General features: G+C 37.9%; 3 protein-coding genes and 1 pseudogene across 3 annotated transcripts; 2 read left to right on the plus strand and 2 right to left on the minus strand.

Moving 5' to 3' along the window:
• Positions 1 to 7991: 7991 nt before the first annotated feature.
• On the minus strand, positions 7992 to 8557 carry LOC121792204 (annotated as a pseudogene).
• A 3231-nt stretch (positions 8558 to 11788) lies between these two features.
• LOC121753355 (GPN-loop GTPase QQT2-like) lies at positions 11789 to 14974 on the plus strand. The gene is made up of 7 exons (XM_042148639.1): positions 11789 to 11956; positions 12529 to 12612; positions 12715 to 12826; positions 12934 to 13160; positions 13637 to 13927; positions 14179 to 14384; positions 14464 to 14974. The coding sequence occupies exons 2-7, from the start codon at positions 12562 to 12564 to the stop codon at positions 14705 to 14707; spliced, it is 1131 nt and encodes a 376-aa protein (XP_042004573.1). The 5' UTR covers positions 11789 to 11956; positions 12529 to 12561; the 3' UTR covers positions 14708 to 14974.
• A 2462-nt stretch (positions 14975 to 17436) lies between these two features.
• Positions 17437 to 19372, plus strand: LOC121753363 (putative S-adenosyl-L-methionine-dependent methyltransferase MAB_0213c). The gene is made up of 2 exons (XM_042148650.1): positions 17437 to 18224; positions 18487 to 19372. Exons 1-2 carry the CDS (start codon positions 17837 to 17839, stop codon positions 19113 to 19115), a joined length of 1017 nt encoding a protein of 338 aa, XP_042004584.1. The 5' UTR covers positions 17437 to 17836; the 3' UTR covers positions 19116 to 19372.
• Positions 19373 to 19826: 454 nt separating this feature from the next.
• On the minus strand, positions 19827 to 25390 carry LOC121753372. The gene is made up of 6 exons (XM_042148663.1): positions 21668 to 25390; positions 21459 to 21566; positions 21204 to 21334; positions 20372 to 20472; positions 20163 to 20222; positions 19827 to 20028 (listed from the first exon to the last, which is right to left on the minus strand). Exons 1-6 carry the CDS (start codon positions 21867 to 21869, stop codon positions 19941 to 19943), a joined length of 690 nt encoding a protein of 229 aa, XP_042004597.1. The 5' UTR covers positions 21870 to 25390; the 3' UTR covers positions 19827 to 19940.
• Between the last annotated feature and the right edge of the window lie 643 nt (positions 25391 to 26033).

Raw genomic sequence — 26033 nt, forward strand, 5'->3', positions numbered from 1 at the left:
TTCACAAAAAGCACAGGCGCGCCCCACGGTGAAACACTGGGTCTAATGAAACCCAAGTCCATAAGCTCTTGAAGTTGTATCTTGAGTTCTCCCAAATCTTTAGGCGCCATTCGGTATGGGGCCTTAGACACAAGTGCCGACCTTGGCTCTAGGTCGATTGTGAACTCCAATTGTCGATCTGGCGGTGGCCAGGCAAAGCTTCAGGAAAAACGTCTGAAAATTCTCGTACCACAGCAACATCCTCCATTTTCCTTTCTTTCTTCTCATCTCCTTGTAGAAAGACAAGATAGGCAGGACGCTCTTTTCCCAACATCGTAGTGGCTTGGGGTGCGGACATGATAGACGTTTTTCGGTTCGTCGTGATTCCATGATACACAATTGGTTCCTTTCCCGGGGCTTGAAATGATATTTGTTTTTCCTTACAACGATTAGTAGCAAAATACGAGGGTAACCAATTTATTCCCAAAATTATATCAATATCCCCTCTTAACTGCTAGCGGGGTCCTTGATTGTTCTCCCTTAACTCCGTCCCCACATTTTTGCTTGGACACTCTCTAGAAAAGTGATTATATCTACTACAGTAAAAAAAACTTGATAGTATTATGAATTCTACACTTCTCAAAATGATAGTACGAGCAAACGATGCATTGAGGAGGTTTGGGTCGGAAATCACCCATCTGACTCGGTGCAGCATGTACTCCCCTATACTTTGGTTGGTTTTGGGTGGGCTGGTATACCTTGTTTTCATAGGGAGCCTTATTCTCATCCCACTTTCTCTTCTCTCGAGAATAATGTGGTGGAGGCAGTGCCAGTGTAGTGTTTCACATCGCCCTCTCCTTGGGCATAGCTTCATCCACGTCTAGTACGCGGGTCAACGATCCAGCGTATGTAAGTCTCCAAGGTTGGCCAATGCTATCCTTATCTCATGCCTTAAGTCCGAACGGAACTTCTCAGCCATCTTCTTATTGGTATCCCTTGTTCGGGTGCATGCCGAGCCATGTCGCAAGTGTGCGGCCATATTTTGTCACTGACATGCGCCCTTGTTTGAGATTGTAAAACTCGGCCGTCTTCGCCCTTCGGTAACTTTTTGGGACATACCTGTTGTATATCTCCGCCTTAATGTCATCCCATGTCATTGTATCCACTTGCTCAGTGGTCATGGTACTTTGCTTGTCCCACCAAAAGTCGTCTGAATCCGTGAGTTGGTAGGTTACCCAAATCAAACGCTCTTCCTTAGTGCACTTGAAGAATTCGAAGCTGATCTCCAATGCGCGTATCTAAGTCTCGGCCTTTGCTGGCTCTCCTATCCCATCGAAGATATGAGGATTTTGCTTTAGCAAAAACTATTCAATATGCCATTCTGGCTTAGGTGGAGGAGGTGATGGTGATGGTACTAGCACGCGTTCCTCCTTTTGATTGTTTCTCATTTTAGTTGATTCGATTTCGCCACTTGCTAGACGATTTCCTCTCGTCGACGACCTTCGTTCGTATATCTTAATCTATCAGGGTGCTCGTATTTTCATTCCAATACTATCGTACAGTGATGATCTTATGTGACGATCTTAAATACTCCGACTCACAACTTTCTGTTGTTATCCGTATATCCCTTGATCAACCACTTACATAAATTTTGAGCCGCAAAACGTGATCATTTGGTGTACACGGCTTCTCTTAGCTTTTTATTGCTCAAGACCTAATATCTAGGTATGGCATAACGTTCGATTCTTCGGCCGCTTGCTACAATTAAGCATAGATGCAAAAATATTTGACTCCTCGTGTTGTTGATGTATCCTTTTTTTTGTATGTGTCTCTTGAAACTTATTCCTCATATGTGTTTGCAGAGATCGAGCCATTGTCTTTCTTGAGAGTCTTGTATCAAGAATTTAGAAATCTATTTAACAGTCTTACTTGGATCAGAACGGGTTTCAACATGAGGAGCACTATTGAAATTGCTCTTGATTTAGAATGGCACCGAAATTGACTCAAGAGGAACAAGAATGAGTCACTACTTTCATTAAGGAAACAGTGATGCATCACTTGCAAATTGCGGGTCAATCAAAAGTTTTAAATGCACGAAAAGAATACCATTGTCAAGGAACTTCATAGAAAGAAATTTCTGAGAATCCAAGTAAGTACTGTCAATTAAATTCATCCATTCTAGCTACAAAAGTGGCACTCCGTCGTTTCCCGAAGATAATAGAGGCGTTCTCGAAAACTCTAGATTCGAAGTCAAGATTCTTGGTGTCGTTACAACAATTAACTATCCTTGAAGGTCACATCTCCATATTGTTTTTGGCACGCCATAGCGGTCATTCTCATTAAAACATGGTAATAACCCTCCTGGCCTTAACGTGTAATAAATGTTGTCATATTTGTAACGTGTCGCAGCATTTACATGTTATGCACGATTGCATTCACTTTATTTGATTGTAGGCACAATTTCTCGTCGTTGTAAAGATACATCACCTATCGTTTCTTCTTGTCTTGATCTCGTTAGAAACTTCCTTTCGCTTTGTTCTTCTCATCCAGGGAAAACAATAGGCAATTATAATAATCCGTATAGTTCGAAGTATATGTTTTCGTTTGCCCCATCACTCAGGAAAGTGATATTGCAGTTATCAATTTACAACTATGTTCGAGCACGTTCAGCCTAGTATACTTCTTAGGCACTCTATGTTTTTCGGACATAGTTCATAGTCTCATACTTCAACACATATTCGATCGTTGCTTAATTCAAGCTTCATATGGATTCTACGTTTGCAACAAAGTTCAAAATTCCACATTTCACTTTCATAATGATTTTGTACGATACCTCATACTTCATCAATCATGAATTATCATCACATAAAACGGCATTCATATATTGCGCAGTCAAACATGTTTATCCATATAAACCATTTGGCATTCCATAGCATTTCATCCAAAGTATATTAATATTTAAAAAGTAACTCAGTCAATCCATCGTCCATGGAATCACATTTCATAAATTATACAGTTCATGGACATCTGTATCACAATCACAAAATTGCAACTATGCACTCATCATGCTTTGTATTCACAGTTTCGTAATCATGCAATTTCGACCACATAGGCATAAAAAAAATTGCCGCTCAAGTAATCAACATGTATGTCCCTCAAGTTAAATTCGCAGTTCAAACATATGTAATAACAAGTCTCCGCCTCAAGCATGCGATTCATATTCACACTTCAATATTTATCACATTCAACACCTTCAATCACATACACCCATAGTGTCTCACGTCTCATATGACCACATCATTTTCCAAAAGCCATAGCATTTACTTTAAATTTCCAATAGGCCCAAAATTGCCATTTTCACAAGGAACCATTTTTCCATCGAATTTCAAAAATTTCAGTAATTTATTTCAAAAGTCGCCAAAATATTCTCACCTCTTCTTTCGTGGTTGGGCGTGACGAGTTGTGGTGTTGAGCCTTCGATGTTTAACACTTTAGTCTATCGATACAAGGGTAGACTACAACTCAAAAAGACTCTTGGGTCCAAAGCGGAAAGAAACTGAGGCTCTGATACCAAACTGTCACGACCGCCCCTTTCTAGGGTTAATAAATGCGGGAGGTCGTGACCAAAGGGACTTTATGAAAGGAGAATTTTCTAGGGTTTCAATAAAGAGTTTGACCCAAAATATTTAATATTCAATAACGAGGGAAAATAAGAGTAAACTCTTTACATTTGAATCCAAAGTCAACAATTATCAAAATTAATAGTCCAAGAATGGAAGAGGGTTCAGTAACATAATTGAGAAGGAAACAGTCATAATTCAGCGGAAGCATTCAAGAGTAGGAGTGACGCCATGTGTGAAGACACGACGCCCCTCGGAGTTCAAAAAACATCGAACGAGACTTCAATTTAAGCTCAACACCACCCAGCTCGTCATCGCTCAACCTGCACATAGGAAAACACATGCAGGGCTGAGTACTTGATGCACTCAGTGAACTTATGCCGAAAACAAGTTATCAAAAATATTTATATTTTATCATGCCATTGTTAGGTAACCATCGGGGTTTTAGCTTTTGAAAGGCACGTGGCACCAAAATATTCATTGTTCAAAATCACGACTGCGCAGTCATTTTCCCATAGACGTCAGCCATATCTGCTCATACATGACTTGGAATGTGGCCACAAACCAAGTCACTAGACCGGCCAACCCGTACGCTGGCACACGGTCTACCATAGGTGTACACTAATCCAAGTAGGGTTTGCGGCCCTACAAGGACCCGAATTCGATTTAAATAATAATGGCAAGGCCATTTCAGATAGGCACGTTAAAACCAAAACTTTGGCATGATAGCATATTCACATTTCATTCCCATCGATAAAATAGTTAGGACATTGTCCTTATTTAAAAGAAAGCCCACCTCGAGTGCTTAATCCGAAATTATTTTCTTTCCCTTGCGATCACGATTCCCTTGCGAGATATCACCTTTAGAATTTACATAACACATAAATCAACACACTTTCAAATTAAATAAATAAGATGCATGCATCCTATGTCTTCAATTATTTTCCTCGTTCAAGATTATGAATTTTCCGAATCAAAACTTAAATATTTCGATTATTCTTGGCTGCCCAAGGCGTCGCCGTAGTTCAAAAATTAACCCGGGATTCCTCCAACGTTATCCAATAATTTACTTAGCATCCACCCATTAACCATTAAAATTCTGCCCGGAGAATTAAGTGCACTTCCAGCTCAAAACAATTTCATTCACTAGCCCAAAACCAAAAGTTGAAGAAGCCCAACTCCTAATTAAAATACCACTACTCACTCTAATATTAGGCTCAACGTAAAAGAAATAAATGAAAGTCAACATATATATTCCTAATCCCCTTCTATCGTGTACTGTTCTGTACTCCCTCTCTCTACTGTAAATTCAAATAAAGAACACACACACACACAATTCGCCTCTCTTTCTCCCTCGATTTCTCTCACAAAAAGAAATAACAAGATCCCCAAATTCAATTCTCTCTCTCTATCCCACAGCACCTCGGTGCTTCTGTTCTCCGCTGCTCCCAGATCAGCCGCTACCGGCTCCAATTCGCCCCGCGTTGTTGTCTGCCGAGACCGCGCCTGCTCCGGCAGCCCCGAATCCACCCCGAAACAGCCACGCTTTCCCATTAAAGGTTCGTTCTTGGTTTAGTTATGTCCGGTTCTTAATTCGGTTGCTACGGCTTTCCGATTAGATATTTATTTCAGATTTCATGAGATGCACAAGTATGGAATCGGATTTGGATGGGGAGAGTGTATACCGTAGGTGTGGCAGATTCAATTTGAGAAGGGGAGGATGAGTTTGTGCTTTTCCCCTTTGATCTATTTTCGTCGCACAAGCTGTATGAATTTATTTCATATAAGAGTCATGGATTTAGATGAGGCGCTGTTATGAATGCATTCGTATGAGACTAAGAAAAGTGTTGAGAAAATCTTATACCTAAACCACAAGTCTCGAATGTTAGTCCGATCCGATCGATGGCGAAACTCCTCTCGATCTGCTTTTGATTTTGAAATTTAGATTCAGCGTTGGGAAGGAGATGGAGGCGTTGGATGATGCTTCTTCTTCTCTGTCGTATTCTTCACAGTTGGAGTGTTAAGGTTTGTGAAGAGATTGTGGGAGCGGCGGTGGGAGATTAGGGTAGAAAGGCCATGATTTAAAAGAGTAATTGTGGTAATTGATTCTCCAATAATAATTGGGATTAACAGCTGATTGGTGGTTTAGATTTGGAAAAGACTCACGGAGTGGGATGATTTATTCTTGAACGTGGGAAAGGGGTGGAATCTGGGTAATTAATTTCCTAAAAATTAATTAGGATTGACTAATTTTATTTCCTTGAAATTTTATTTGCAGATCACGGAGGAGGAAAAATCTTTACAGAATCTTTATTTAAAATTTTTTAGTGACCAACGAGGAAAAGATTTAATTAGATTAGTTTGATTCACGGTCCTTTGTATTTTATTTAAATTGTGCAGCCCACAATTTATTTATCACCGGACTGGATCTTTGTATTATTTATTTAATTTATCAGATCCAACACGGAATTGAGTCCAACAAATATTCCTCACGGAAAGGAATTATTTAAATTCGCATTGTAATTTACTTCACAATTTCTAGCTCTCATAACAAATTATCAATTATTCAAAAACATTAAATTTCACTCCACATTAACTATTCAAAGCAGCCACGTCACATTTTCAACAAAGTTGACCCAGTCAAAATTTCAACTAAAAATTAGGTCACGAAAAGTATCCAACAACAATTCCACTCGACAATTAATCAACGGACTTCGCAACATTAAAAGTATTAAATGCAAGTACTTTAGGGTTCGAAAATTAGGGTTCAAAAAGTGGGGCGTTACATAACAACTGTGAAATTCTTGCTTGCCATTGCTGCTATTAAAGGTTGGTCACTCTCCCATTTGGACATTAATAATGCCTTCTTTTATGGTGATTTGGAAGAAGAGATTTACATGAATCTCCCTCTTGGGCTTATTGTTGAGGGGGGCAGTCCCACTGGTCCAAAACTTGTGTGCAAGTTGAATAAATCTTTATATGGCTTGAAGCAAGCCTCTAGACAATGGTACCTCAAACTCTCTGAAGTTTTGGCTAAATTTGGACTTCAACAATCAGCTTCAGACCACTCTTTCTTCTTTAAGAAAGATCACTCAATGTTCTTTGGTGTTGTTGTGTATGTTGATGATATGATGATTGCTACTAATAGACCAGACATGATAGAAACATTCAAGACCTTTCTTTCTCAGTTTTTCAAATTCAAAGACTTAGGAGTTCCAAAATATTTTCTTGGCCTTGAGATAGCAAGAAGCAAAGGAGGAATTTTAATATCTCAAAGGAAATATGGGATGGACCTGATCAGAGATGAAGGTTTATTAGGATGCAAGCCATCCTCAGTGCCTATGGATCCAGTAAATCATCTCAAGCAAGACACTGGACACCCTATGAAGGATCCATCTAAATACAGAAGACAAATTGGGAGATTGCTCTATCTTTGTATAACTAGACCTGACATAACATTTGCAGTTCATAAGCTCAGTCAATATGTTTCAAAGCCTTGTGATGAACATTGATAGGCTGCTTAGAAAATACTCAGATACTTGAAAGGAACTCCGGGACATGGTCTATTCTATTCAAGTGATAGTGATTCCATGCTCAGCATTTTTTCAGATGCAGACTGGGCTGCATGCCCTGACCCAAGGAGATCTATGACAGGCTATTGCCTATTTCTTGGCTCATCTTTGGTATCTTGGAAAGCAAAGAAGCAACATACTGTCTCAAGATCATCGGCAGAGGCCGAGTACAGGGCTATGGCGCATGCCACTTGTGAGGTGGTGTGGGCAAGAGCTTTGTTGGAAGACTTTGGTATTAAAGTTGAAAAAGCAGTTCCTTTATTATGTGATAATCAAGCGGCAGTCCACATTAGCTCTAACCCAGTGTTTCATGAACGCACGAAGCATATTGAGATTGATTGTCATACTGTGAGGGAGAGATATTTAGAAGGCGTGATCAAACCTATGCCTATACGAAATGATCAGCAATTAGCTAACATCTTCACTAAGCCTTTGGGAGTTTCTGCCTTTGGAAACATTCTTGGCAAGATGAACTTTCATAGCCTATATTGTCCATCTTGAGAGGGGGTGTTAAAGCTGCGGATTCCAGCTTGAGAGTTGAAGGATGAAAGGCAGTTGGAAAAGAGCCGTTGGTGGCGGTTATGAAAGTTAGTTACACAGCTGTCAATTAGTTAGGAAGTTAGTTTCCGATTGAGATTTGTTGTTTAGTTCTTTAGGAGAGTAGCTCGTAGAGTATAAATAGAGGAGAGCTAACACTTTGTAGGCTTGAACAATTCAGATTGAATCAATAAAACACTCTTTTTTCTTCTCGGTTCTCTTCTTCTAGTTTGTCTGGTATTTCTTGTTGAGTACCTTTACATGATATCTAGATTAATCATTTCTACATGACCAACGCCATGTCCAGAAACCCCAGCCTTTTGCCCCCGAAGAAGGCCTCCTCGCCCAGCTGCGATTCCAACTGCATCAGAATCTCAACCAACTCCTTCTTCCCCTCTCGTACTCCACATCTTCCTTCCACCACCATACAACTGCAACACAGAACACACATTTTAAGTCCATATAATTCCAAGATAGATGAGTTACCTACCCTGCCAAACTGATAAGGAAATCCGATTGATTAGGGAATTAAGAAGTTAGAGCATACCTCTTTTTGTCGATGTAATGAGCCCAGAACCTAGCTTGAGCTCTGTGGTAGGGATTGTGAGGCAAAAGAGGGTATTTTTGGTTCCAGACCTCGTCGATGTACTCAAGAATGATGAGAGACTCTCAGACGGGTTTACCGTTGTGAATCAAGACGGGGATTTGCTTGTGAATGGGATTGGATTGGAGAAGAAGCTGGCTTTTGTTGCGCAGGTCTTGCTCTCTGTACTCGTAGACCACGCCTTTTGCTGCCAGCGCTATTCTCGCCCTCATTCCGAACATGCTAGCAAACATATCCAACCAGAATCACCTTCTCCCCCATTTTTTTCTCTCTCTCTTACTTCTCTCAGATTTTCAGTTTCTTATACTTATATAGAGTAGTTGCCAACGGACTGGAAAGGGAGTGATAGAGAGTGAACGGTATCTTATGAAATACTACTTAAACAGCACCATTAACTTAGGATAAAGACTTTATTTGATTTGAGGTGTTTTCTTGTTTTTACTTTTTAGCATATTTCGTATATTTTTTCTACATTTCACCCCTCATCATTCTCCATTTCTCCTCTTTTTTATTCATTAGTTTACAATTTCCACAATGGACGTCTCCTCTCCTCATACCCCTCCCCGCACCCCTCACGTTAATTTACACTAATTATTCAAAATACATATAATAAATATGTAATTAGTTAAATAATCAAAATTTAATGCACAAATTAGTAATTGAAATTAAAATACAATAAAAATACATATATTAATAATTGAAATTAAAAAATATGAAAAATAAGTAAAATTAAAATACAAAATAAATATACAAATTAGTAAATGAACTTTAAAAAACTTAAGCACCGAATTCCCACATCTTCTTCCCCTTTCTTTTTCTTCTTTTTGTCATGGTGCTCCTCTCCACCCCTTGTCACGATCTCACTTATTAGGGATAGCAAGCTTGGGATACCATGACTTTAGGAGGATTGAGGAAGCGAGAAAGATTGGGAAACATCAGTATAATTGATTATAAACTGAAATAATTGGGATTGATTTTAGAATATCAAGTATCGGTTTATTTACACATAAAGTAAATAATACAAGTATGAGTTTAACTTGCAGGGAAGAGTTTAAGAACGAATGACATCATGTATGGAGATATGATCCGTACAACATTATTTTATCAAAAGACACTTGGCGTTTGTGCTCAACATCTTCTTTCTGTCATCAACTCTCAATCTATACATTTTTTAAACATAGGAAGGACTGGATATTTGGTATGCTTAATGAACACATATCGAAAGATATGTTTTCAATAAAAGAAGTTTTGTTAAACCATAATTAAATAAGTTGTTTTATCTTTTGAAAAGGTCCGAGTACACTAAAATATTTCATCCGTAATAGTAATCAATTGCCCAATCTAAGTATCTTTAACATATACCTTATCTGAACATTTGTGAATCGGGATTGTGGTTACATTCCACAACGATTACTGGTCGAAGGATGGTGTCCGATACCCATTTATGCGCACTAATCCGAATAGGGACTCTTCCCACACTGGAACTCGAATTTTATTAGTAGTAGATTATTAATCTAGCCAGGACTCGAATTTTACCTTATTTGCTTAAATCCTTAAATTAACCGTCCATTTTGGTCTCCAATAGCGTGATGCTTTTAGAAACAATATAACATGCTGATTTAGACTTTAAAAAATCATTTGACTTAAATAAAATGCATATATTCTACGTGATGTTTGCTTTATTCTTTGTCTCATCTTAAGGAATTTATGAAGTTCTATGCCTTAACTGAATCTGGAGATTTAATTAATTGCATTAATTAATTTGAAAACACTAAGTTCTTTGAATTAATTATTTGAGAACTTAAATAAATCCAGAGATTAAATAGTCGTCTCAATTCTTTTAAACCATCGAACACATTTATTTCTAGGGCTGGGGAAAAATATCGAAAAAATGATATATCGCTCGTATCGTATTGAAAAATATCGAAAAATTATCGGATTTTCGATATATCGTAATTTTCGACACGAAACGATACCGTATCGTAAGTTTTCGATACGACAACGATATGAATTTCCTTATATCGCGATATATCGTTTTATATCGAATATACGATATATATCGATATTTTCGATATATCGTTTTATATCGAATATACGATATATATCGTATATACGATATATATCGATATTTTCGATATATCGAATTTCGGTACGATATATCGAATTTCGGTACGATATATCGTTTATATCGAATATACGATATATATCGATATTTTCGATATATCGAATTTCAGTACGATATATCGAAATATCGATACGATAACGATATAGATATCCTCCATATCGAAAGTTCGATATATCGAAACTTTCGATATGATAACGATATGAAATTTTTTCATATCGATATTTTCGATACGATATACGATACAACGTTTTCGATACGATATATCGTATCGACCCACCCCTATTTATTTCTTCAGCCTAAAACATTACTACTCTCTAATCGGCGGAACCCACCTCGCCGCCACAACCACCGCCCCTTCTGCCTGCCCTCTCTGCCGCTCTGCCTTGCCGCCCGCTCCAGCCCCACCTGCCTCGTCGCTCCACCGTCCTGCCTGGCCAGTTCTTCTGCCTTGCGTCGTTGCCTGCTTGCTTCACTTGCACCACCGGCCTTGCTGCCCTCGTTGGGTTGTGCTTTGTAAGGTTTTGATTTGCTTCAATTTTCTTATTGTAAATTGGTATTTATGCTATTTTACCTTACCAATATTTAGTAGGTCAAAAGAATGCTTTAACAAGATAACATTAGAATTAGAATTAGAATGTTTAGAATCATGATTACTGCCAAAACTAACGCGGATGACATTTTTGAAAAGTTTCAGAAAAATATTCTTTTATACTTATACCGCTGCTACAAGTGATAAGTACATTTTTCTTTTTAAGATGTCCTATTCTAAATGACATACTTATAAATATATAGAAACACCACTCAATCTATTTTTTTCATCTCTTTTACTTTATAGTCTCCACTTTATTCACTAAACAATATTATATAAAATCCCGTGCCGAATTAAAAATGCTTTATTTAAAATGAGATGGATGGAATATTGATGTATAGATGTGAAATCAGTACTTCCTCCGTCCCACTTTAGGTGTCCCGATTAGCCATTTTTAGGTGTCCAATTTTAGGAGTCCCAGTTTAAATTTTTCCATAAATGGTAATAGGCCTTACCTTCCACTAACCTTTTTCCACTCACATTTTATTACTAGGAGTATATAAAATTAGAACCTACATTTCACTATTCCTTTTTACCAATTTTCATTTATATTTTTTAAAATTCGTGCCGAAATTAAATGAAATTCCTAAAGTGGGATGGAGGAATAATTGAAAAATAAATTTGGCCGACATTTTTTAAAACTAGCGAGGAACTCAAATGAAACTCCTAAAGTAGCACGGAGGAATAATTGAAAAATAAATTTGGCCGTACAGAGAAAACACTTTTTATTAGTCCACTATAAAAAGAATAGAAACCCTCCAAACCCCCAGCACACCATAATTGAAAGAACCCTTCTTCCCCCACACGCCCCGCTGCAGCCCCATCCCGCTGCGGCCGCCCCACCTCGCCGGTTCCGCTTATCTTCATCTCTTTTCCTCCCTCGCATTCTAGGAACGCTTTCGACTCGTTGGCCACCGCTCCTCGGTTAAGGTTGGTTTTCACATCCACAAAAATGCCCTAAAATCAGGTCATTTATGATAGGGTTTATGCATTTCAGAAAGGATTGAAGAGATGATTTCCGTCTTTTGACTTAATTTCAACACCTGTATGAGTTGAATAGCGTTGCTTTGGTTCATGTGAAGTTCTCGGTCTGTAATTTCTTTTTTCTGGGAACGGTTACTTGAGCTCCAGTTATGTGTTCTCAAGTTTTTGATAAGCTGAGCTCAAACAGGACTGGAAAAGTATTCTTCAAATGCATTTTTCGGTTTGAGTTCCCTTCTGTTTGCAGATTTTTGGGGATGCATTTTTTGTACAATTCATAGATGTTAGTTCAATTAGTTTTTTGCATATGTAGATAGCTTCCACCTTATTACTAACATCTATTTATTGCATGGTCGTGCCTTAGTACAGTGGCGAGGTTCATTTTATTTTTATGTCTTATGGTGAGCAATTTTGTGGGATTGGGAGCATGGAGATGCTTTTATCTTGCATTCTGTGACTCTTTGATAGAATTATGTATAGGTTGTGGTTTACATCACTTACTTAAACAATGTTTCTTCTAGGTTGAGCTTCAGAGTTTTATAAAATCACGAGATATGGACATCGACTCAAAAGCACCTGAAAATGCTGCATCAGTTGATACACAGGTGAGTACTTTATTTGTGATTCTGTGGATTCTTCATCTGGATCCTCTATATCTTATTTCTTTACTCGTTAAATGACATGTGATCAATTTGTGTGTTTAAAAGATTAAAGATGCTGCTGACAACATATCCAAAACAATGGAGCAGCTGAATATTGTAGAACCATCCTCTAGCTTCAAGAAGAAACCAATTATCATTATAGTTGTGGGAATGGCAGGTATTAGATGGCTTGTAAAGAAAAATCCGCTCATTTACCTATTTATCTTTTCCTTTTACTTTCACTACCATGACTATACTCTGAATATTCATCATCATATTGTCTAGGATGTGGAAAGACTACATTTCTTCACCGGCTAGTCAGCCACACTATGGCATCAAATATTCGAGGCTATGTTATGAATCTTGATCCTGCCATCCTGACACTTCCTTATGGTGCGAACATTGACATCAGAGATACTGTTCGATACAAGGATGTCATGAAGCAGTTCAATCTTGGGCCAAATGGAGGAATTTTGACTTCACTTAATCTGTTTGCTACAAAGTTTGATGAGGTAAAAATTTCATGAAGTTCCTTTCATGTTTTAACTCCTAAACAGCGGGTCTTTTACGGTACATGTCTTATGATAATCAGTATACAATATGGCTTAGGGGATGTTCTTGAATAAATGCCAGCTCATATATGCTAAAATGTGTCCTAGGGGTTAGTGTGAGAACAATCATGCAATGGATTCCATAAATTTTGACTTAATCAGAAACCTTAGTTTATGTATTTTCAAGTTGAAAGAAAGTTATAATTCAGCCAAGTGAAGCTCTAAGCTTGAACCAGCTTGCTCTGTGGTGAATATTGAATACAAATTGTCTGCTTAGTCGACGACACCATTAAAGTGATAAAATTCGTCTAATGGTCTATTTTGTTGATTCAGTTTTTAGCAAATGCAGTTTGCTATGCACTGTGTGTAAATTTGGTTATCAAATCTTCAATTAGGAGAGGGAAGGTGTTGCTTTAATTGCTTGGTTGGAACTGTAGGTCATATCCATGATAGAGAGACGAGCGGATGAGCTTGACTATGTGCTGGTGGACACTCCTGGCCAAATCGAGATTTTCACTTGGTCTGCATCTGGAGCTATTATAACAGAAGCTTTTGCATCAACATTTCCCACCGTAATAGCTTATGTTGTTGATACGCCACGTTCAGCTAGCCCAGCTACCTTCATGAGTAATATGCTGTATGCATGTAGCATCCTCTACAAGACACGGTTGCCACTGGTTTTGGTGTTCAACAAGACAGATGTGGCACAGCACGAGTTCGCATTGGAGGTATATTTTGTGTGTTATCTGTCCTTTTCATTATCTGCCCTTTTCATGTACACACCGCTGCATTCCTCTTTAACTTATTTCAGGCCTGTATATTTGCACCTTAGAATTGCTTATGGCTACCCTATTGTTTCTGCCTTCATGTTTTCCTTCCTGACAACTGAAGTATTCCACCATATGGTATCACATAATATTTTCTATTATTGAGTTTGTGTTTGTACACTGGCTTATTATACTTTCTACTGTAAATGCAGTGGATGAAAGATTTTGAGGTATTTCTTGCGGCACTAGATTCCGACCATTCTTATACATCGACTCTGACCCGTAGTCTCTCCCTATCACTGGAGGAATTTTATAGTCATCTGAGATCAGTTGGAGTGTCTGCAATCACTGGTTCAGGGATGGATGCCTTCTTTAAGACTATTGAAGCCAGTGCAGAAGAGTACATGGAAACTTACAAGTACTTCTTAATCTGCCAACCAAAACCATTTCATATGCTAGTAATATTTCTGTGCTTCATCGTAATCACTTTTTTTCAGGGCTGATCTTGACAAGAGACGAGCAGAGAAGGAGAGATTAGAAGAAGAACGCAAAAAAGAGAACATGGAGAAGCTCCGGAAAGATATGGAGAAGTCCAGGGGGGAAACTGTGATATTGAGCACGGGGTTGAAGGACAGACTTGAGGAAGATGAAGAGGATGAAGAGATAGAGGACGACGACATGATCAGTGAAGAAGATTACGAAGATGATGATGACGAGGATGAAGATCTAGCGAGAGGATGAAGGGGTAGCCAGTTTTTTTCGGATTGAGGCACTGAGTCCACAAAAAATCTACTTAGTAAACTTTGGTTTGGTGTACATGAAGTTGGGAGTCGTTTATTTCATCTGGTGTGGTGAATTTGACTATAAAGTAGTCTCATTTGTATAAAAAGATAGTAGTAGCTGTGGAAGTCATGCTTTAACTCAATTGTTATGAACTTTAATTAGTGCTAGTTGAGTTTATCCCATGATAAAATTTATCATGGATGAAACCCATGATTGGGTAGGTAAGATACGCGATTTATCATGGATGAAATCCATGGTTTGATAGGTAAGATGAACGAAAAGCTGAGTGCTACATTAGTCATCTTCTACTGCTCAACTTGTTTATTAATTTCACCACCCAGCAGATCGTTGCTATAAGTTTGTATTGTTCAAATGCTAATTTTACCCTTGAAATTGATTTCATTTACAAACTGCTATTATCATCTTGTAGTGACTTGCCACAATTTCTGTTCATATAAATATCGATTCATTTACTAGTGGTTTGTAAAATGGAGTATTTGTTACTAGTTACTAACATATTACTCTCTCCGTTTTAACAGTTGAGTAGCATTACTCTGTCTTTTCGTTTATTTCATGTGTCTAATCTCTCCTATTGTATTAGTCTCCTCATCCTTAAAAAAGTACTCCAACTATTTACTTATTACTCCGTTCCTGAAAAGTATAAATTTTTAAATTTTAAAATAGTTAAACAACATTTTTAAATTTTGAAATAGTTAAATAACACACTCTCTTAAACATAATTTTATTTACAACTTATATTATTTTACTAATGATATAGAGACCATTCTCTACTATCACTACTTATATTACCCTTTATCTCTCTCTATCTTACTTTACTAATTATAAATTAAAACTCATGTCGAACAAAATGTTCTTTTCAGGGACAGAGGAAGTAGCACTTATTTCTTAACTTATCTATTTTATTAACAGTCTATTTAATTCACTAAAAATTTACTATTTTTAAATATCCATCACCAAATAAAACTCCCCTCAACTACAATTGCACGAATGTAGTATGTTTTACTTATAATTTAAATGCATATTGCTATTTTGGGATGTCACTATTAAAATTCTTTTATTAACTTTTTCACTTATTTTTTTTACGTTTACCAAAATTTGCGATGAATCAAAGCAAAACATTTAATCCTTTAGCTTTGGGAGAATTTTTTGTGACAAACAACCACATTGTTTCTTTATTTAAGTGTGGTCCTCTTAAGTTGGACTTGTATCAGATTATAGCTTTATTCTTTAATAATTTAGTGTGGCCCTCTTAAATTAGTAAGTAAAATCTAACAATACGTTAAACATGTCCACTTGTCAGCTCTTCTATCATATAATCTCTATTTTTTGGTAATGATTTTGAAAATTATATCTACTCTGAATTTGGTTGAAAGAAGGTGATTTAAATGATAATCCAAACTGAATATCCACCATTCGTAGGTCTTAACAAGTGCCCGGCTTTAACAGCTCAAATTGATGCGATATGAACGGACGTCGAATGAGCATCTTTAAATTCTTATTTGATTCATTAATTTTTAATACCCTATCCATGAAAAATACTCCATATTTATTTGTGGAGGATAAGTTTTTAATATCCAATTGACAAAGTAGGTAAGAAAAAGACAGAAAAAAAGTGAGAAGAAAAGTTTCATAAATAAAAATAAAAATTTTGGTGAATAGACAAAGAATTGAAAAAATGGGACAATATTTTATAGACAAAGAGAATAATATAAGACGCACGTCCACAAACAAAATTCTCTTTTGCTATTTTGATCTTTCCACTATCATAATCTTATTTCACTTTTTTTATGAATGATAGATCCCAAAACTAGCCATCCCTGAAAAAGTATGAACATTTGTTCGACCTGGATTTTAATGTATAATTAGTAAAATGAGAGAGATAAATGGTAGTGTAAGTAGTGTTAGTAGAAGTGAGTTCCACATCATTAGTAGTGTAGTGTAATTGTATAAGTTATAAATAATATGATGTGTAAGGATAATGTATTGTTTAACTATTCAAAAATTAGAAAGTTCATACTTATCAGAGACAGACTAATAAGGAAATAGTTCATACTTTTTAGAGACGGATGGAGTAATTCTTTCTAGGTTTCAGTTTGAAGTTTACCATAATTACATGATCCTTAATTAGTTAATTTATATACCATATGATAGGGTAGTGATAAAATGCAAACTTATATATTGTACAAACTCCAAACTTTTCAACACAATATCAACACAACTTCAACACAATGTCTACACAGTGTAAAATTTCAAGATTTTGATGCCGACACAATGTCAATACAATGTCAACACGGTGTCAATCGTTGACACTGTGTTGATATTTTCTGTTGCTATTATTTTGTAATTTGTAGACATTTTTTAACGGTCCAGATCATAGTTTGGAGTTTGTACAATATTTAGAGTTTTCATTTGATTATATTCCCTATAGGATAAATGTAAGGCTTAGATATTGAATCGATCTCGATATTTAATTATTTCATCAAATGTTATGAAATTTATCAATTTTCTCTAACTTGTAATAATTTTCTTAATTACTTAGTATTAATTTGTAACATAATAATAATAATAATAATAATTAATCAAAGTTGAATAAAATAATAAAATACTAAATATGTAAAAATTCTAAAACTAAGATAAAATAGCTAAGCAAAGTTGGGGAATTAAAATCCTGAAAAAGTTGCACTGCTTTTATTTTTTTAAAGAATTATGATTACTTTACATGCCCATATGTCCATGTGTGAATATTTGAGGATAAAGTACGTAACAAAACATCATCTTCAACAAAGAGTATTAAAGTGGGAACCACATTTTGAAGGTGGGAGCCTTTTTCAGCCACTTTTTTATGCAAATGGATGAAGGTGATCGTGGACTCTTCATCACCTTTCTCTTTCCCTACACACAAAATGAGGCTGGATATCTAAGAACCTTTCATGTTGATTATGTGTGTGGCTCTCTTTCCTTATCCTCATGACTATATCTTGACTCCACTCTCTCCTCAGAACCTCCCTTCATTCATTTAACTTCCGTGACGCATATGGTACGGTTCAGCATTCGCGCCAGCACAACATGTCGAATGATGACAACGCAAGTGTGTTTCTAAAGGACGAAACTTGGCCGGAACTTAGGCTGTCTGAGCTGCTGAGCAGCGACACTCTGGCAGGCCTTCATGCAACCATCAAGAGCAACTGGGATTTCCTGAGGCGGTCAGCGTGCCAGACAGCGGCTGGGCGGGCATTGTGGAAGCAGGTGATCCATGACCCACTGGCCGAGCTGTTTGCAGGCGAGACGTTCCTGAGAAACATATATGAGAAGATCAAGAAAGACCGGCTTAACAATGCCAGGGAGATTTCCGGGGTGATTCTTGCTGTTAGGACGCTTTGGTTCGATTCAAAGCTTGAGGCGGCTCTGAGCTCACATGATGGGGGAGGAGCACAGGTTGTTCTGCTAGGTGCAGGTATGTAACAATTCTCAAACCATTTTTTTTGCTTTATCAACATAAATTGCAGCATTGTATAAATGAATCTCTACCATATTACTATGCCAAAGAAATATATCCATTCTGTACTTGTTTTAGAAATTTCAAAAAGTATGAGAAACCATTTTCTATAAAAATGGCACAAACGCCCTCTTTTGATATACTATTTCTAGCTTATACAAGAAAAGAGAAATCAAAACAACCACTCAATTTGAATAAAGAATATGTGGTCTACCTGCAGGTATGGATGCAAGATCACATCGCCTAAGCTGTTTGAAAGAAAGCAGCGTTTTTGAGGTTGATTTTCCTGAGGTTTTACACGCAAAAGCCACAATTCTGGAGGCAGCAGCATCTTCAAGAGACAAGCATCATCATCCAATCGTTACAGCAAAGTCATTGACTAGAGTGGCAGCTGACCTAACGGAAGATGACTGGCTTGAAAAGCTCGAAACATCAGGATTTGAGCCAAACAAGAGTACAGTCTGGATCTTGGAGGGAATCCTGTACTATCTCTCGCAAACCAATGCCATGAAAGTACTTAAAATCATTGCAGAAAAATGCAATCTTACCAAGACTGTGCTGTTAGCCGACTTCATGAATAAGCAGGCAACGGCATTATCCAGTTCCACCTTCCTTTTCTATTGTGACTGGCCAGATGAACTACTTCCATCTCTAGGTTTTGCTGATGTTACGCTCTCACAGATTGGCGATCCAGATGCCCATTTCGGATTATTGCAGGATCCACTGAATCTGTTCAACAAGCTACGCAGCCTGCCCAGATCAATTCAAACTCACCCAGATGATGGCACGCCCTGCGGTCGATTGTATTTGTTACAAGCTTCTGGTTCGCCCAATCAAATGAGCTCATGAGTTCCTGTTGTAATAAGCTATACATATCAGAGTTTCACTTTATAGTATATGAATAGGCACTATTTCTTGCTAGTATTATTTACAGGCTTAGTCAGTGATGAAATTGCAGTACTAGCTCTGTCAAAAGATCTGGTATTAGCAATTTAGCATTATAATCAGGAACTCCTTGTTCCAAACGAGGTTCTTGGCCTCACATTCGCTAGCATGTGATAACATTTTAATACATCAACAGTTATATAGAGTATTTAAAGCCAAAAGCATCATTTCCTAGTATAGATAACCAAACACAGTTCATCTTTTTTTTTTTACCTGTACTTTTTGATGAGTTTCCTTGGCTTCAATTTGTAGCATCTTAGCGGTGACCGTCAGTATAATCAAAATGAATGACTAAATTTACTGCAGACTCCGCAAGTGGCACACGACTTTCAACTGGATAAATTCTTTCCATAAGATCAAGTAAGCTGGTACTACAACAATTTCTAAGATGATAGCCAAATATGGAATAAACACCCTTAATAACTCCAATCACATATTGCTAGTAATCTATAGAAGACAAGAGATGGTTTTATGAGATCAAACTTGGTTCTGTCATCTTCTATTCGAGGTTAATCAACTAAAACAAACTACTGGTGCTTAATTAGTTACTTTACCTTGATTTGGTTGTCCATATGCCCAAGCTACATTTTGCTGATATTTATAACAGTACATAACTATTGCAATAGACAGTGTTGGTGTTAAAATTGTAAATAAACCACCTGTTCTACAATGTACTAGTTTACATTGAAAAGAAGTCATGCTAAGAACATTTAGCAAGAGGTGGAATGATCAAACTTGGAGACAGTTCTTGATACCCTGCTCAAAGTTGTTTAGTGAAGATATGGTATCCTTAAGTGCATCTACAACTCTTTGCTTCCTGCACAAAAGATGAACAGACCATATTCACTGTCAAATATGTATAAATGATTACGTGAGAAGTTGGTTAGTGGCATTAATTTGAGTGCCAGTTAAGGGGGCATGGTAGATTATCGAATCTGTTGGTTATTGAACCTGTTCAAAGTAAGTTGAACACTTTCTTCCCGAGCCATGCCACTAAGAGAAGAAAATGATCTGCAGTCAGCAAGAAAAACATTAGAATGAATCTGCTGATCCTAGATTATCAACATGCAGTTTGTTGTCTTTTAAGCATATTGCATAGGATCACATGATTCATAGCATCAACATTAAGCAAGACCCATTGGCTACCCAAGTAAACATACCTTATGAGATCATTGAGCTTGGATTCAGCTTCTAATTTGAGGGGGTCGTTGTCATCAAGCAAGGACGCTGCATTTTTCACAATCAACCGGAATGTGCAGACCTAAAGGTAGAATTTAGACTCTGGAAGTTAATTTCAAACTCTTCAAAAGCAAGTAAATTAACATATTACTTCCCCTTCTCCATTTGCATCTATTGATCTACTTTGTCGTCACTAATTTTGCTCTATGAAGAGTGCTTCAGAAATGCAGAATAAATCCTACTTGAAAAATACACTTAACCTCTGACATTGCACGACTTGCTTGGAAGATCCAGTAATGAGTTTGATAGCATGGAGACTATTTTCGAAGTTCACGTCTAAATGTCATGTTAATCCTATTATTTCCAGGAAACAATTACTGGAAAACCTCATGTATTCACATAACACATAAATACTAGCTAAAACCTCTGGTTTTCCAACTTAGGCTGAAGCTAAACAAAATTTGATCGAAAACATGACACCTTGTTCAGGAAGACTAATTCAGATTAACAAACTTTCTACATGGGCTGAATTAGCCTTCAAATGAGGATTCAGCAAGTATCCATTCCCAGACAGTAAAAGCACAACATAGGCGAAACAAATGACAAGAAATTCCAGCTCTACTTAATCATTTAATCAAACTAATGACAGGATGAACTGTTTCAACTGAACAAGAGCAAGTTAAACTCTACTTAACCATTTTCTTAAACAGTTGATCTGCTACAATTTTCAGCCTCATTTCTCAGAATCCAATAGGCGAAACAAATGACAAGGAAAAGCGCAAGCAAATAATTAACAAGGGTGCAATCTGATACCTCTACTCCAGTATTGGCTTGTATTTCAACGAAAGAACTTCTATCACGAGGAACACAATCTCTGGCTGCAGAAACCAACAAATTCTGAAATTCGTCCAATTCACCTTCACCTAACTCTCCTTCACTTTTCACTACATCAATCAAAATCACATTTTGTAGTATAAGAGAAACAGAACACGAGCAAACAAAATTGAGCAGAAAAGATAATGAACTAAATAGGCATTAGCAGAAAAGATAATTGAGAAAAAAAGGTACTGAGCAAAAGGTAGGCGGACTGGAGGATGTTGCGTGAGGCATCAACCGGAGCTAACAGAAATTTAAACGACTTCTTCTTCTGCTCCTTAAGCCACTCCTTTGGTCCTGCTAATCGCAGTTCAAAAAACAAAAAAAATTGACATACAACTGAACCATACGTCTATGTATATGAGAAATGTGTCGAATAAAATTGAGAAAATGTGAAGTACAGATGCCGATTGAGAATGCAGAGGCGAAAGGCGGCCCGAGGATGGGAGTGATGACTGAGGAGAGCAAAACGGCGGCTGCGCGGCGCGATATCGAGGTGATTTCGGGTCGGGAGAGTTGAGGTGGTGGTTCTGAGTGTAGAGACTTTAGCAGCGGCGGAGCGGCGGCGGCGGGAGATAGGGACGCGATGACCGGTGGTGACATGGTGAAGATTGTGTGACGGTTAAGATGCCGACTGTATACTATACAAAAGTTGTCTTATGTTTCTATATAATTAGTTAGGAGATTATTTTAGTCAATAAAATTGTTTTAGTCAATATGAGATTAACTGTCACTAATTATCCTATGATTATTCATCGTTAGAGTTGTGAGATTGAATCTCATCAACTAACACACTACATGCATATAAAATCTAGCCAACCGAACGCCTCCAACACGTATAATAAAAAGGAAAAAACAATAATTATTCCAAAAATAAACATTTAAAACAGAATGATTGCACAAAAAAATATATATATAATGCGTGATTAACCAGTTTGAAAAAAACGGCAGAAACTCTCCCATAATTGGGAGAGTCTTCCTCTTCCCCATATAATCCAGCGGCGATCTCTGTCTGTGGCACATGCTGAGCATTGGGGGAAATGTGGAAGAAAGTTTTTGGTCGGGTTTTCATGTACCTTAGCCCAGTATCTGATCGTACAAAGGATAGTTCTATCTTTTAGTAGCAGGTTTGATTGTTTGCAGTCTTTTTGAGCTCATTTTTCTTTTTCACTCGTATTTATAGTATCCCTGCTTCAAAAGATTCCCCACATGCTGATCAAACAGAGAGTGCTAGTGGTACTATCAATATTATTACATAGTAGTAGTATAATTGTATCCCAATAATGGGAGGGATTGATAAGCAGTTACTTTGACAGAACTTGATATGGCTTATGAAGCTCTGGAGTCCCTGCAACAAACCTTACTCCTCCTAATCCTTCAACGCCACGATGATCATGTCATCATTCCTGCTGTTAAGCAACAGATTGTATCCATCCACCACAAAGCTGTTGTGTTGCAGTTTAATCTTAAACAATTTCCTGAAAAAGAAACAATAAGGGAGGTGGCAAATACAACTGAAGAGATTATTCAATATCTTTTCTCCCCACTAAATCTATCATCCATAGACCCAACTGTCAGACTTTCCGCATCAGTTGGGGCAATTGGCTGTGGAGCTCAAATCAACTGTTGGAGATGTGGTTGACTACTGCAAGAGCAATTCCGACATTCTCCTGCTGTTAGTTCGTCTGTACTCAAGAGTGAAGTTGAAGATCTCTTTCAAGTGGCAGAGAATTAGCAGATGAAGATCCCAATGATTCACCATCAATCACGACCAAAGATGATGTGGTTGTGGTTGTGGTTGGTTTTGATGAAGATATACAACAGATGATGGAGCGAGTAACTCCATATACATCCTATCTAGGCCTACAAATCCTCCCTATTGTCGGAATGGGAGGCATTGGTAAGTCCACACTTGCTAGACTTATTTATGATGATCCACCGGTCAAGGACCGATATGATATTCTAGCTTGGGTCACAGTATCACAAGATTGTAGTATACCAAGTATTCTCCCACAATTACTAGCTTCGCTCAATATAAAAGTAGACCAAGATGGAAAGGATTCGTTGAAAGGAATCGAAGCACAGAAGCTTGAAATTCACAACATCTTATTGAGGAGGAGGTATTTGATAATAATGGATGACATGTTGATAGGGATCTCATGTTGCCTAACTCATCACCAAATATCGTAAGACATATCTCCTCAACAATCAACAACACGACATATCTTTTCCTATTTAGCATATCTTTTTGATCTAGCACTTTTTGTTAACTTTATTTATTTCCATATCTTTTGTACTTTTATTTAATTATCTTGCTTGGTTAGCAAGATACATTTTAGGGCTAAGAATTCTATATATAATAGAATTCTATATCATTTCATTCATTGAGAAATAAAGTTAATTACTTGTTCTCATTCCCGGTTCTGGCAGAAATCGCCCCTAGCATCTCAACTAGGCTTTATCTTATCTCAACTAGGCTTTATCTTCTTGTTCTTCGTAATCGTTCGAGTTTATCTTGTTCTTCGCAATCGTTCAAGTGCTCTAATGCTAATCGATAAGATACAAAATCCTATCAATTGGCGCTTTCATTGTTTACTCTTCCTTCATCAAATCAATTCCTCTCAAAACATCAAAATCTCATGAAATCAAAAAACTCACGTCAATCCTTCTTCCAATTTTTTCCCAACCCCCACTTGTTCGATGGCAACGGAAGCAGTCGCTTACAACACCCCACCTCCGTTGCATGCATACTCAAGCCAAGTCCACAAGAACATCGAGGAAGCCCTTACCAAGCTCACGACTACCTTCGCGAGACCAAAGGAGCCGCCGGACCAACAGCCGGTCGTGACACCGCAGCGGGGCTGGTCTCTTCCACCGTCGGTCACAAACGCACCGCTGAGTATCAAACCCTGCCCCGTACCACGCCTCCGCCTCGAGCCACCACGTTTCGACGGAGAGAATGTCTCGGAGTGGATCAGTAAGATCCAAAAGTACTATAATCACCACTGCACATCGCTGGATGATCGTCTTTATCTTACACAATATTTATTCGATCACCCAACATCGGATTGGAGGGAATATTGGGTGGAAAATAACAAGGGAAAGGGCTGGGATGACTTTTTGCTAGCAGTAAAGCAGCGATTCGATCCCGATTTATATGATGACGACTACGTCAAACTTCAACCTTCGAAGCCTATCAAACATCATTCGAAGCATTGCTACCACATGCTTCGCACGTCGGGGAATCGATGCTATCCTATTTGTTCATCGCGGGCCTCAAATCACCGCTGAAACAGGTAGTACTCATTCGACGTCCGAGCACGCTCCGGGACACTTTCGTCATCGCTCAAAGATTACAAGCTTGTCACGCGATGACGGCCTCACCCGGACCGTTTCCGCAGACGGATTGGACCAGCCGGAATCAGCAACAACCTGTACCCAGTCGCAGGACATGAGCCCATTCGTCCGCCACCGCAACGAAACGAGGAGGTCACACAAGAGGTATTTGCTCCGGCATTCTTTGACGTTGCAGTTTCATGTGTGGTTGATGACAATCAACTAGATGTTCTACCTTCAAATGAGTTTATGGATTCTTTGTTTGAAAATAAATTGGAGGTGGAAATGGTTGAGAATGATGTCCTCGTTGGCATAGATGGTACATTGAACTCTAGTAGGGTGCTTGACTTAAAGAATGGTCGGGGTGATTGTGAGGAGTCTAGGAAGAAGATTCAAACATAGTCGGTTCCGTTGAATCTTGAGGTTGAGAGTCCGATGCGTCTTTCGGATCCTGAATTATTCAGGGTATGATGATACGGGATTGCCGTGCCGAACAGCCCACTCTTCCTCGTCTTTCGGGTCATCGACTGATGAGGAGCAAGTTGTTCATGCTTCTCATTTGAGCAGCCCTAGCTTCGAAATTGCTGACCACTCTCTTCCAGTGCCTTCGGTAATTACCGAAAGGGTTGAAGTTTCCGAAAGCTCCAACAGCCTGAATCATGGTTTGAAATCAGTATGTTTCGATTCTGATACCGGATTTTACGTGAAGCTTGTTAGGAAGTGTGAGGATGAAGATGACGATGGTTTTCTGTCACGACCGCCCATACTAGGGGTACCACAAATGCGGCGATTGTGACCGACATGCATGGATAACGTTTTTAAAAGAAAATCCTAATTAACTTAAAGGAAGAAAGACATTTTAGTTTAAAGAAGTTTAAGGTTAAAATTTTACTATCACTTAGAAAAGGTTTATAATAAATACTTTTAAAAGAAAAAAACAGAGAAAATAACTTAAAGAAAACCAATTAACTTCTAAAGTAGACCATTTAATTTAATTCACGAGAACACCATTTTCAAAAGATAACGTAATTACTTGGTGAAAACCTAACACAACCATACATGTTCAACCACAGTACGAAAAGATTAAAGTCTTGAGACATAGTTTAAAATATAGCAGCGGAAAATAAGGTTTAAAGAGAGTCAAGGATCACGCCTATGTATGAAGACACAACGCGTCCTAAGGCTAGCTCAACATCCTTCGCAACATCCTGCTCAACCTGCAAAATTTTAAAAGAAATTGCAGGGCTGAGTACTTGTTGTACTCAATGGGCTCATGCCGAAAACATTTTATATAGTTATGTCATCCATATCAGTGATCTCGAGATTTTATATGAGATTAAGAAATTACCACGAGAACACAAAAACATTTCATAGACTGGCCAGTCAAATAATCTCCCCACTTTCTCAACAATCCATCAATCACAATCATCA

Source organism: Salvia splendens, chromosome 1, assembly GCF_004379255.2.
Source record: "Salvia splendens isolate huo1 chromosome 1, SspV2, whole genome shotgun sequence".
NCBI classification, from domain to species: Eukaryota; Viridiplantae; Streptophyta; class Magnoliopsida; order Lamiales; family Lamiaceae; genus Salvia; species Salvia splendens.